The sequence below is a fragment of the Rhinolophus ferrumequinum genome, chromosome 5, assembly GCF_004115265.2.
Source record: "Rhinolophus ferrumequinum isolate MPI-CBG mRhiFer1 chromosome 5, mRhiFer1_v1.p, whole genome shotgun sequence".
Lineage (NCBI taxonomy): Eukaryota > Metazoa > Chordata > Mammalia > Chiroptera > Rhinolophidae > Rhinolophus > Rhinolophus ferrumequinum.
The window spans coordinates 909,376-923,225 of NC_046288.1; the positions used below are offsets into that span (position 1 = coordinate 909,376).

General features: G+C 39.4%; 1 protein-coding gene and 1 long non-coding RNA gene across 8 annotated transcripts in view; one reads left to right on the forward strand and one right to left on the reverse strand.

Moving 5' to 3' along the window:
* Positions 1-1,331: 1,331 nt before the first annotated feature.
* On the reverse strand, positions 1,332-2,840 carry LOC117021954 (uncharacterized). The gene is made up of 2 exons (XR_004422966.1): positions 2,679-2,840; positions 1,332-2,397 (listed from the first exon to the last, which is right to left on the reverse strand). It is a non-coding gene; the product is annotated as an uncharacterized LOC117021954 (long non-coding RNA).
* A 186-nt stretch (positions 2,841-3,026) lies between these two features.
* The window catches only part of WAC (WW domain containing adaptor with coiled-coil), a 77,555-nt gene continuing 66,731 nt past the window's right edge, over positions 3,027-13,850 (forward strand). Inside the window, exons 1-3 of one of the 7 annotated variants that reach the window (XM_033105380.1) lie at positions 3,027-3,268; positions 4,237-4,273; positions 5,809-6,004. In XM_033105380.1, coding sequence (XP_032961271.1) covers positions 5,866-6,004 — 139 coding nt within the window. In that variant the 5' untranslated portion in view covers positions 3,027-3,268; positions 4,237-4,273; positions 5,809-5,865. Of the gene's footprint in view, positions 3,269-3,393; positions 3,861-4,058; positions 4,142-4,236; positions 4,274-5,790; positions 6,005-13,850 lie in introns of those variants that run through there. The other 6 variants (XM_033105383.1, XM_033105378.1, XM_033105384.1 and 3 more) reach the window with 6 other exon arrangements.

Sequence of the window (13,850 nt, forward strand, 5' to 3'; positions counted from 1 at the left end):
GGAAAATGAGGAGGAACCAGCAAGGAGAATAAGAACAGCCATTTAGGAAGGAAGAAAATCAAGAGGGAAATAGTGTGTAATCCTGGCAGGTAAAATAAAGCACTTCAGAAAGAAAAGAGTTAAGTTATCAGTTCTTTCAAATGCTGCTGACAGGTGAAGTAAGACAGAGTAATAAAAATTGGATTTAAGAATATGGAGGCTACTGCTGTTCCTGAGCAGTTTCAATGGAGTGTAGGTTCAAGAGAGAGGAGCAGAAGTGGAGATGAAGATTTTCTGTAGAGGAGAGCAGATCACAGCAATGGGGTAATATTTGGAGGAGTTCCATGTCAAGTTTTTTTGTTTTGTTGTTTAAAGATGCTTTAAAAGCATGTTTATAAATTGACCAAAGTGATCCAGTTGCAAGGGAAACAATAAGGAAAGTGGACAATTACAAGAGTAAAATGGAACTCAAGGCAAAAGTGGCAAGTTAGGTCTTAATTTTGACATTTTAGCCATAGTTACTGGAGTATAGCAGTGTATTCAGATGTAGGAAGGTTGGTAGGTGCAGTGGTGGAAGGCAGAAGCTATTACTGATTTCTGATTTCCCCTATTTTCTAGATAAGAAAACAATGACTTATGAGTGAGGAGGGGGCCTGTATAGTCAAGAAGAAAGATAGTAAATAACTGTCTCAGAGGGCAAGGAAATTAGTCTGAGGGGGTAAGAATACTGAGGAGTTCACTTCAGAGTTATCACTGCTGCGTATTTTTCTTCAGCCAAGTTGAACTGCTCTGACGGAAGCATACACTGAATCAACCAGGGTTGTGATTTAGGCAGGTGAAATGCAGGAAGAGAGAAGGAAAGGATTGATGGTATTTGCAAAGGAGAATTTGTAACAACGGATACTGGAATCTAAAGTAGGCAATGAGTTTTTTAAAAATGGGTATAACATATAGATGTGTCCTTTAGGAAAACTCTATTCTCATTATTTGAAGTAGTTATGTTTTATAAAGTCACGATGAACACTAAACTGCTCCTAGGGGAAACACAGGGTTAGGTTCCTGAGAGACTCTGGTCACATTTTTGTCAACCAATCAATACATCACCTTGTTTTATGCGTTTCTATTTAGATACCTTATTTTACATTGTTGATTTATTAACACTGAACTCATGGCCAAGATCACTAATGATAAGCTTGAAGGGAGCTTTTCTAGGACACGTTTTCTCCGCAAGGCACATCCCAGCTTTCCTGTGCTTACGAATTACCAGACAGCACTGCAGCACTGCTTGGGGGGTAAGGGGACGGTAGTGCTTAAGACAACACAATCACCAATAAACAGCACAAAAAAAGGTGAAAAACATGACATTATATATATTATGAAAATCGCATTTGATTATAGTATGCGAGGTGAAACAAAGCTGAGGATAGCCTTGTTTAACCTCAGCTGAGAATGTGTCAGGCAAGTTAGATTTTTTTGCTACTCTGTGAATATTCATGAATGCTGCATGCATTAATTTTCAGGGTTACAAATAAATTTTAGTGAGTAGTCGAACTCATGAACATGGAATCTGTGAATAATGAGGACTACATTGCCTGGAACTGTTTCCTCCATAGCTCAGTCCAGTTTGCTGCTTTTGATCAAATGATACGTATCAATTTCAGCACACATCTGATCATCAAATAAAAAATTAGTAACACATTTTGCTGCCAGTTTTCAAAGTTTCTGCATACGATCAATATATTACTTTTTGTACCTTTCTAATCGGATGTCTCCTGTCTTCAAAGTATTTGTTACAAGCGTTAGAAATTACACATAAGACTTTGGGTGGCTTTTTTTTTTCTCATTTCAGTCACTGAAAGTTCTTTTCTAGTTACCGACAGCTTAAGTAGGCATTTACTAGTCCTCACAAACAGCAATAATCTTAACATGTGGCTGGTGGGTGTGATAAATAAAGTTAATGTAATTTATTTTTTTCAATCAACCGTGATTTCAGGGCCCTTTCCCCACATCGTTCCATCTCTTCATTAGGTCCAGCAATATTGTTATTTGTTGGATACCAAATAAATCAGTTATTTTTTTGATAGTTTTTTGGAGGAGTCTTGTTTCTTCTCTTTCCTATTCTGCCTCTTTCTTTTATGTAAATAGTTGTATATTTGCTTTATACTAAAATGTTTTTTACTAATGTTGCAAGGAGCAGAAAAAATAATTATCTGAATACCACCAACCTCAAGGAAAACTTAATTTTTTATACACTTGACAGTTTTTCCATTCCCATCTGGCAATGTTACTATTGTGCCTGTAGCAGTCTATAAAATTCGATTTGTAGCATTTTCATTGAACACAACCTAGGCCTTGATTCGCACGCCAAACCTCCAAATGAATTTCCTTTCACCATAGGACTTCAACAAGGAAGAGGAACTAGACGAAAAATGGGAAATAAAGAGAGGTTGGAGAGGGCACGGCTGGGCGTGGAAAATCTTAAACAAGGATAAGGCGGTCCAACCCTTTTTCCAAGTCACCCATCCCCCTGAGTCTCCGGGCTCATCCAATATTTTAATTCACTGTGCCCAGCGGCGCTCCCAGCTCGGTTCAGGAACCTCCACCTTAGAGCTGCGCAAGCACAAGGCCTTGTCGCATTGGGCACAGTATCCCTAAATCCTTCACATTCGTCTTTGCTGGCTTCTGGAGCTGTGACTTACTTCTAACATGCCGCCGCGCGGGCTCCAAGCAGCCCTTGCCCGTCGCAGGTCGGTGGCGCCTTAAGCGTCCAGTTTGAGGCTGGTGTCCAGGCCCGGCTTCCGCCTCCAGAGAGCTGGCCTAAAGGAGCAGTCGCGCGCTCCCTACCTGCCTGAGGGCAGCTTCCGTTGATGCTCACAGAGGAAGCTCCACGGTAACCATCCGCCTCCCGGTCGCCTAACTAGAGGTTTGCGACCACCTCGCCCGAGCCCGAAGGGGCGGGGGCCGGCGGCCGGAGCGCTCCCCCCAGGGCACCCTACCCCACCCCCGCCCACGCCTCGGCGCACGCGCAGCAGCCGCAGCCTCCCTTATTTAGTCCGAGATGGCTTCTCTCGCGCCCCACCGTCCTCCTCCCGAAGGCGGCTCCCTCCCGGCGCACCCCGGGGCCCCTGGGACCAGCCTCGAGCGGGTTCCCAGGCAGGACTCTCCCTAAACTGGAACGGCGGTGGCCGGACGTGAGCGTGAAGAAAAGCAGCGGTAACCGGAAAGAGCTGACGGGTCGCGAGGCCGGGAGCCAGGCCTCAGAGGAAGAGGAAGGCCGGGGCGAGCCGAGGTTTGCCGAAGGCGGCGTTCCGGAGCTGAGCGGGGCGGGGAGGAGGACCGAGGGTGGGAGAGGAGGGGCGCGGCGGAAACTGCCGAGGTTTGCCGAAGGCCGCAGCCTCCGAGTTGCCCGGATGTAGTTGGTGGAGCGGCAGCGGCGGCACCAGCGGCGGCGGCGGCGGCAGGAGGAGGAGAAGGGCCAGGCAGCGGCGGCGGCGGGGGGAGGAGGGGAGGAGGCGGCGGAGCAAGAGGAGGAGAAGGCGGAGGAGGCAGTCGCTCTCCGCGGGGCTGGGCCGGGCGCGTCTTCTTGCCCCCCTCCCCCCGGTTCGCCGCTGCCGCCGTATAGTTGGCGCCGCTGCCCGGACTGAGAGTGAGCGTGGTGTGGACGGAGGGAGATGGCCCGGGAGCGCCGGCGCCAGTAACGGGGAGGTGCTGAGAGTCGCCGAGGGCGCGCCGGGCCCTGGTGCCGGTGCTGCCGCCCGCCCGCCGCCTGCGCGCCCGCCTGCCCGCCTCTCGCGGCCACTCTCCCCCCTCCCCCGACACACACTCACAGGCCGGGCATTGATGGTAATGTATGCGAGGAAACAGCAGAGACTCAGTGATGGGTAAATTGGCTTTTCGTTTCGGGCCGGGCCGCGGCGGGGGCGGGGGGCGGCGGCGGCGGCAGCGGCGGCGGGGGGGCTGTTCCTCCTTATCTGTGCGGGCTGAGCCGCCATTTTTGTTGTTAACCCTGATCCGGATCGGGCTGGGGAGGAGGAGCGGCCGCGCGGGCAGGCGAGGCCCGAGTGAGTGGGGAGGGAGCGGAGGGCCGGTTCGCGGCGTTTCGCCCTCGTTACCGCCTTTAAGCGGCGAGTGTCTGTGTGCGGGCTCAGTGCCGCTTCGTTTGGTAGGTTCCCCGCGGGGAGGGGCGCTGGGGGGGCACCCGTTTTCTTCCCCCCCCCCGAGATGTTTCATGTCGCTGTCTCTCTTCCTGTTTTTCAGCTGTCACGACCGGAGGGGGGACTCGCAGCCTTACCAGGTACCAGCCGAGACCGGGGTGGAGGGGTGGATGGGGGACGGAGGGGGAAGGGAGGACCTGCTGCTACTCGAGCGCAGGCTTCAGAAGTCGCTGCAGGCCCTTTGGTGCAACAAACCCGAAACAAGCACCACGGGTTCTCTTAAAATGTTGTGTTTGGGTCCATTAGCGCTCCCCAACAAGGTTTAGTTACTTATTTTGACAGGTGACTGGAGGAAGGTCAGTTGTGTTAGAAAAAAATCATTCTCAGCCAGGAAAGACCTTACTCGATTATTTGGGTGTCTAAAGAATCGATAGGGTGAGGTGACAGGTGATTTCTGAACCGTATTTATTGTATTGGGGAACTAAAAGTTAAAGTATTAAAATTAGATGAAAGGTCTGGGAAGAAACAACTAGTTGATTTGTAATTCTTAAGTGTGTTGTAAACCACTATCCCCTCTCAATTGTTTTTTGTGCAAATAATTGCCTTACTAGTGAAAGATAGTGGATTTGCTTCTGTAGGAATTGAGATCTTTGGATACTTGGATAATTCATTCTTATGTAAGAGGGTTTTAGGTATTTGGGTTCCTTTTTATTGCAGTTGTTGCATGTAAAGTTTTAAAAAATTGATACAGGTGGTGCCTCTTTTCAGGGGGCGAATCTCTTAAGTGGTTAATTATCAGATAACCCTAGCAGTGAATACTTTCTGCATCTAATTACTTTATTAGTGATTAGGAGAGCAGGTTTCTAAGCTGATCTTTTAACTGGCTAGCATGAGTTAAAGCTCAAGTTAGAAACCCTAGGTCCCTTGATGTGTAAAACAGTTTCATTATAGTTGGATATGTCAAAGATTAAACCCTAGTGAATCTGCTCCCCTAAAAAACATAATTACACATTGTAAAAGACTGGTATATCGTGGTCGTCTTAAATATGTGTTAGAATAAAACTAAACCATTATTGTGAAGGGGTTGCATTAAGTTTCATTTACATTAGAAATGTTACGTTAGAAATATCAGCCAACATTTTTTGTATACCTTAAAATTGTTTTACACCTGTAAGAATAGGTAAGATATGTTTGAAATGATTTATTTGAATAAAAGATTGGAGAAACGGATGCTTCTGTAGGTTTGCAGAAACATGCTTAAGCTCATTATATTTGTGTCTTTGCATCAGTTGTAGAGCAGAAATAGACTACAGTAGTACTCAGTTTCTACTTTTCTTTAGGTTAAACTTTATTGAAAACTTTATTGAGGAATTAATGCACCAAAGTGTTTGGTTTTATGTATTTACAAGATACTTTATAGACTGGATTTTTGTACTTTTCGATTTTTTTTTACATGGTATTATGATTTGTATCAGGAGTGTTATAATAATTTAGGCTTGTAGGTCTTGTCTGAATACCTTAAATGCACAATTGAAAATGGAAATTTTAATTTTATTGATACAAATTCATAAAACTTCATGAAGTTAAAAAGCCAGATTTTGTGATAAAATTAATTTAGGAAGCAACGTTTACAGTTTCAATTTTTTCTCTTCTTTGGGGGGGTGATGTTTTACAGGCACTTAAGTATTCATCGAAGAGTCACCCCAGTAGCGGTGATCACAGACATGAGAAAATGCGAGACGCCGCAGATCCTTCACCACCAAATAAAATGTTGCGGAGATCTGATAGTCCTGAAAACAAATATAGTGATGGCACAGGTCACAGTAAGGCCAAAAATGTGCATATTCACAGAGTTAGAGAGAGGGATGGTGGTGAGTAGCTTTTTTGTTGAAACTTTAAAAATACTTTTATTTTTAATAATAGCTCTGTATAAAACAGTAGGTGGAAATAACATTTCTAATGTGTGGATGTTGCCATATAATTATGTCATCAAAATATTTTACTTCTGTCAATTTACTTGATTCCTGAAGAAGTTATTGTATAAATAAGATGCTGACCTGAGCATCTAAAAATGGACTCCAACGACTGATAATAGAATGCATTTATGAATATAGTCTACGAAATGCTTTACTAATGATGAGAGAAACTCAGGACATTTTTCTAAGAAAGGAACTTGCACCTTTTCAAGTAAAGGTTTTAGTTTATTTGGCTTAATTTATTTTGAGATCCGTGTTGCAGCTCAAATTTACTTTTTAAGGGCCTCATCTTATTGATAAATTATGAATTTAAAACAGTAGGTTTTTTGAGACAGTATACAGGTTAAAAAAACTAAGTTTTTTTAAGTTTCGTTATGTTACGTTAGAAATATCAGCCAACAGTTTTTTTTATACCTTAAAATTGTTTTACACCTGTAAGAGTAGGTAAGGTATGTTTGAAATGCTTCTCTGTGCATAATTACTGGGTTGAAGAAATTAATAATGGTTAGGAAATTGTATTGATATGGAATAATTTGTATGGGAGGAAAGTATAATTCTCTTTGGAATATAGCTATAACTCTGCTACTAACTCGGTTGAACCATATTTTTGTTTGTAAGTGACAGCAGATGAGTTTGATTATTAAACTATTAGAAAAGTTCTTAGGCAAAATTACTTAGACTATTAATATTTTTCATTTTGTGGGTAAATTTTCCATAGTGTTATGTATAGTCTGAGGTGGTACTATTATCAACCATTCTTCTGTAGTGGATTTCATTTCAAATATTAGCTCTTGGAAGGCAGGTATTGTATGTACCATACTGTGCTTTATTTTGAAAATTTTGATGACTGACAAAATAGGATGTGACACCTCATCTCCTTACAGATAAGTATCTTAGGTTCTCTTTCAGTGATTATGATTTGGTTAATCTAATCATCTATCCCCAGATTCAGGAAGAAGTCAGTTTAGGTGCTCTAGGAAACTTGATGGAAATATTTTCATACACTTATAGTGAATCATGCTTGATAAATTCTTTTACAGGCGAAATAATCCCAAAACATTCCGTTGCTTATTCATTCAACAAACAGTGGGCATCCACTGTGTGCCAACAGTTGTGTGATATTCCTGGAAGTAAAGATAAGATGTCACCCTGGCCTTGAAACTATTCAAGCTTTTGACTTTTGAGAGTTAGTGGTGGTGTAACTACTTTTTCTTTACTCCTTTTTTCATTGTGATTTTAATTTTACTTCCTATGTGTATTTGATACCACTTGTAGGCTTTTAGTTTCCTTTGTATTTGCTTCTGCTTGCTGATGTTTCTTTAGCTCCATTTGTAAGAAATTTCTTTATTATTTTTCTGATCTAGTCATTTGCTGAGTTAGGCCTTACTTTCTAACTTTGCTTTTTAGCTGCTTGCCTGTCTTCCTGTGGATCCTAATGTAACTCCATCCCTATTCATACTATCTCTAATATACCTGCCATATTTCTTCATACTATGTAGGAATAATAACAAATATCATAAAATGTGAGATCTCTGGAGTTCAGAGTGTATCTTTGATAATTCTGTCTTTTAAAGGTATAAAATGATTCTTCTCTCATTTAATACTTAGGTATTCAGTCATTATACTTTAACTACAGTTTTATTGTTAATATGAGGTTCAAACTAAGCTTTTAAAAATGCATATATATGATTTTATTATAGGCATTCGTATTGCCTTAGAGTTTTGCCTTTAAATATGAATTAAAATAAATACAAATATTCATACACATATATACGTATATACATGTAAAGTCAGAGTCATTGTCCAAAGTCAAATGCAGGTGAGTTGGATTATCTGTGTGCTTAGCGTGTATACGTAGCAACTTAATATAAAACAGGTTGCTAGAATTGAAAGAACTGATTTCGAATTTGTTATTTTTTTCATTTAGGATTAAAAAAAAATCTGATGACTTTCTTTAGTAAATATCTAATAAGTGCCTACGTGCTATGATTTATAACTTGCATTTTACAAAGCAAGTTAAACAAATATGGAACTTGTAAGATGTGTTTTTTTTTTTTTTTTTTCAGTAATTACTAGATTTCTTTCATGGCACCGTGGATTTCCTTGAAAAGTGACAGGTTAGAAGTAATGTATAAAAAAAGCTTTTAAGGTATGTTATAAAAACTTAGAAAGTAGGGATTGAGAAGGATTGTCACTCCAAAAAATCTTTAAAGAAAAACTTAATGTAACATAGCATGTACAATTTAAAAAGTGAGAGATTTTTATCCTTTAGATTTATTAAAGGGAATGTAGATTTTCCATTATGAATTAAGGGAAGTTATGTGAGGTATAACTTACAATGTTATTTAACTTGGTGAAACAAATTATTTTTCTGTATTGTATGATCCATCTGCAAATCATATAATCTTCTGTTTAAAAATAACCAAAAGCAAGAATCTTAAGATACAATCATGAGATTTGGTTTTTATAGCTTAGACATGTTTTTAAAGGTACAACTGACATCCAAACCTCAGAAGAGTGAGCATACAGTACATGTTGAATTTATATTTTATGGATTTTTAATTTTATCCATTTGGTTTAAATACTTTTTTCTTGAGGCCTAGTTCTAATGATTATTTTACTAAGTAACTTTAAGAATGATAATACAAATGAGTTGAGGAATGAAGGAAGGGTGTCTTTACCAGGGATTCTGTAAAGCTGTCCCAGAAAACTTCAACCTCTTGGGGATCGTTCCATTTTTCTCATCATCCATCTCAGAATTGACTGAAATTATTATGATATATTTGGAATACTTGTTAGAAACATCTTTTTAGGAGAGGTAGCTCAGTTGGTTAGTTGAAAAATATTCTTACTGGTTCTCTGATTTGTGGGACTTTAGTGAATTTGCATAGCTCTTTAGTTAGCATTCAAATGTTTTTGAATGCAAAGGAAAATTGCTGTGGTTTGGGTACCCATGGTTTCTAAAGATTTTCAAGTTTTTAGCTGCACAGTGAAAGTTTTATCTTGTCATTTAGCCATATACTGGAGAAATTTGGGGATACATTTTCATCTAATTTTCAAACAGGTTACTATAATTAACATTTGAAGGAATTGTTCAGTAAGGATCATTTGGGGGATAATTGGTGTTTTATAGTTTTTAAAATATAACTTAGTAATGTTTGAATCTTTTCACATTGGATAATAATAACTAGGTTTTGAATAAAATGAGATAATGCTTTGCGTTTGTAATGTTAAGGAGTGATATAAAAATGAACAGACTCATTCGATCCTCGTTTTTGACCTTGGAAGGTAGATAGAACAGGTAGCATCCCTGTTTTAGTTTCACAAATGAGGGAAAATACCATAAAGTCTTTTTTTACCTGTATAAAATTGAACAAATAGTGACAGCTAAGTTTAGGAATTAGTCTTTTCTACTCTGGTAAATTGTATACACTGTCAGAGATGAAACATTAGGCATATTGAAAGCTTACTTGGTGTGTGTTTACTATAGCACAAATTAAAGGTGCTTTTGTTTGTATTCTCTTAATGGTTTCAACCAACTTCCTCCAGTGGTAACTTCTCACCTAATTATAGTACAGTACCAAAGCCAGGGAATTGACATTGGTACAATGTATATGTGTAGTTCTAGACCAAGTTATCACATGTCAGTGTTTTACTTTTAAAAATAAGTTTTAGCATGAAAGCTTGCCAGATGTTTTACAAGAAAGGAGACTTGTTTTCAAAGCAACTTGGAAATTTCATACATAATCTAAAAGTTATTAAAAATTACGATTTCAGTAACATTGATTAATATTAAATATTTTCTGTTTATTGACCGATAAATATTACCTATTTTTATTAATCCATGCTTTATAGGAAGATAGTAACCTTGGCGAATATGTTTGCATTGGATTTCCATAGGTCAGTGAAAAGATCACAGGAAACCGGTATTCCATTTCAAGAGAAACAATAAGGTTGGCAGATTAGCGTTCTCAATGTTTCAGTTCTTTAGTATTTTTTCCTTATTTTTAGAAAATGCATATGCTCTAAATGTTTGTGCATGTATTTGAACACATTCATCATTTGTCTTAGTGATCAAATTTTAACATTTGTTATTTTTAAAGATGTGGTTATTATGTATTGTTTACGACCTAATTTTTATTAATATTTCACAATCAGAAAAATCTGGAATGGTTGACTTTGATCTTAAAGCAGCCTTAATTGAACTGTTAGTTGTGCAAGATGTATTTGAAGTTCTTGGTGTAGCACACTTAGGATTTTTGGTCCCTAATTCACAGAAAATTTATATATTCTAGATTGTCTCTCTGTTAAACATCTGTTTATTGTTTTATTCTGTTATGCAGAGTAGTTTTGGTGTATGTAATGTATTATTTTGTTATGATGATGGAAAGGGTGAAGATCCAGTGCTCCCCATCTTTATGGGGATTCTGTAAGTAAGACTAAATCTATAACTGGATTTTGGTTCTGGGACTTTATAGTAAGTTCTGGAGATACTATTTGTCAGTCGTGTCAAAAGCAATTATTTGGGGCTTGAAAATAGATCTTATGAAGAGTCTAGTTTTTATGATTTATATGATGCTTCATAATTTTCAAAGCCCTTTAACATTGTTTCTCATCTGATCCTCTACAGCCCTTTGAAATAGGTTAATTGGATTATTTGTGTTTTACTGATGAAAGTATATAATCCAATGAAAGAATTCAGCCTACTATTGTTGAAACTGGAAATAGGTCTGTGCTGTACTTAAAAGCTTATCTCCACCTTCAGATTATACTCCAAGTGTAACCACTTCTCAGGACTTAAAATACAACCATTGTAGTCCTGGTGACCACCTCTTTTACCTGGATTCTGCAAGAGCCTCCTGAATGGTGTCCCTGCATCCTTTCTGTTTCACCCAGTTTTTTCTTCACACAGTAGCCAGTGTGAAATGCCAGTCAGCTCTCATCACTCTCATGCTCAGAACCCTCCAATGACTATTACTTATCAAGGACTATAAAAGACCCTGTATAATCTGGTGTCTGGGTGTTTCTTCAGCCTCTTCACTGACCACTCTTCCCCTTGTTTGTACTGCTCTGTCCACACTGGCCCTACAGGAAGAAGTTTGCTCTTGTCTCAAGGGTGCTGCACATTATTCTCCTTTCTGGGATGTTCATCTTTATGTGCTGGTGTACTCTCTCACTTCAATAATGTGTCTGCTTAAATGTCACCCTCTCACAGGCCTTCCCTACCCTTGGTCACTCTGAAATAGCCATCACCATCATTGTTTATCCTTTCCACTGCTTTATTCCTTCCTTGTACTTAATGTGACTTGATGTTACTTAGTCATTGTGCTACCACATGACATACGTGTTCCTGAAAGTCACCACGCTATGCAAAATTGCACCACAGGATTTAAGGGGAAAATGTTTTGAGGAACAATATTCAAACACATTGTCGGTGACGTGTTAAAAAGAGAGGAACCTAACAAAAATTGTAGCATAACATTAAGTGATTAAGTACATTAATGATACAATAATCGTGCTTTATCCTGACAGACCTGAAATAGGCTTCTGGAAGTGGGCATCTGTTGGAAGGATTGCAGCTTGTTAAGTTATAAAGTGATGGAAGGAGGGTTTTCTGAACTAAGCATCTGAAAGTTGTAACACCAGTTGTGGATGGATCTGACTCATAAGTCATACGACAAACTGGGTAGCTGACATGTTTGAGGTGTGTGTGTTTGTGCTTTGTGAATTCCTGTGTAGCTTGGTTCAGCTAGGTGCAGCTAGTACTTCACAGGTGAAATTGCTCATAAGTAAGTTGGAAATTTGTGTCGTGCTCAAATAGTTTCCTGGTACATCAGTAGCACTCAAATGTAGCATTTTCAGGTGGCCGGTTAGCTCAGTTGGTCAGAGTGTGAAGCTGGTAACACCAAGGTTGCCGGTTCGATCCCCACATGGGCCACTGCGAGTTGTACCCTCCTTTAAAAAAAAAAAAAAAAAAAAAAAATTCAGCATTTTCAAAACAAGTGTTATAGCAGAACTATTTTAATTTCCTTGTCTTTTTTGTATAAACTCCACCAGAACAGGGAGTGAGTTTGTTTTGTTAACGATTTTATCCCCCTTGTATCACTGTTGCCTAGAACACTATATGACACCTTACAATGCTTCTGTATATGGGTAGACAAAAGAATATTGGGATTGTCATGATTTAAGGGAAATGAAATTGCAGTGACTCTCAGACTTGAATGGTTACACTAATCACCTGGAGATCTTGTTAAAATGCATATTCTAGTTCAGCAGTTCTGGGGTAGGGCCCAAGAGTCTGCCTTTTTAACAAGATCCCAGATGGTGCCCATGTTGTTGGCTGCATCTGAGTAACAAGGTTCCAGAAGAGAACTGTCCAGTGGAAATATAATACGGGCCACAAATGCAAATCACATGTAGTTTTCTAGTAGCCATAGTGAAGTAAAAGTGAACTGAAATTAGTTTTAGTATATTTTATATAACCTAATATACCTAAGATATTTCAACACGTACTTGATAATTAAAACACATAAGATTCTTTACAATTCTGTTGTGCAATGTCTGTGAAATCCATTGTTTTATACTTACAGCATATTTCAGTTTGTATTAGCCACATTTCATATGCTTACTGGGCACTGTGGTTAGTGGCTACTGAATTAGTTGGACAGCACAGTTCTGGAGAATATGATCACCCTGTTCGGTCTAACTTTAGACATATTCTTATATCTCTGAAGAATAATTTTTTTCCCTGAAATACTGTGACAGTAAATTAATAGGTTTACTCTTACTTCTATGATTGATGAAGAATTAGTGTCAGGTCAGCAGCTCTAAGTCTCTAGGAAGGAAAATACTGGGAGTCTGGCAAGTGAGCTCCATGAAGGACTGCAGGGCAATTTTAACTTGGAACCTGCTTGTACCCAGGATTTTGCAGTTCAGGGATTTTTAGAATAGATGTATGTAAGGTTTCAGAAACCAAAACACATGTTCAGGGTAATTTCCTCAAATTTGGCTGCTTATTAGAATCAATCTGAGAAGCTTTTAAAGCTGTAAGTGCCCTGACTCCATCTGAATTACCATGAATCAGCAATAGGGGATAGAGCCTTGAAAACTGAATTTTTAAATAAACACTGGATTCCTTTAGATATTTATAAACTGCAGATCTAGGAAGTATACTCAGGAGGCACTCTGAACTGGACATTACGGAACATGAGTTTTATCATTAGGAATCTAGAAGTAGAGTGGTTGGGTGTGTGTGTTGTTTTAAAGAATTTTCTTGTCATCTTTCCTGATTCACAGATAGTAATACAATTTGTATGCATTAAATATAAAATTAAACATTAAGTAGCTAACTTCGTATCCTTTGGCAAGGACAACTAATACCCCAGAGTAAAACTAGTGCGAGACAGTAGAGAAGTTTCTAACCATACCAGCAACTGGACAGGGCAGTAAGATATATTTGGGTAGTATCTGGAGCGACCACGATTGCTTTAGGTAAAAGTCTTTGGCACTTCATATTCTCCTCCCCTGCCACCCAGCCTCTCAGTCCTGGGCCAGCCAGCCGTCTTGAGACAGCTAAGTGGTAAACTACAGTTAGCTTTTTGTCTGTTTGAAAAATAGCCTTCACCTGAGTTGTTATACTTAGCCTGATTTCAGATGTTAGCAAAGTTTTCCTGAACCGACCCTTAGGAGTAATTTTGCATTTTTAAAGAAACTTACGATGTGTGGTTGATGTATATACATA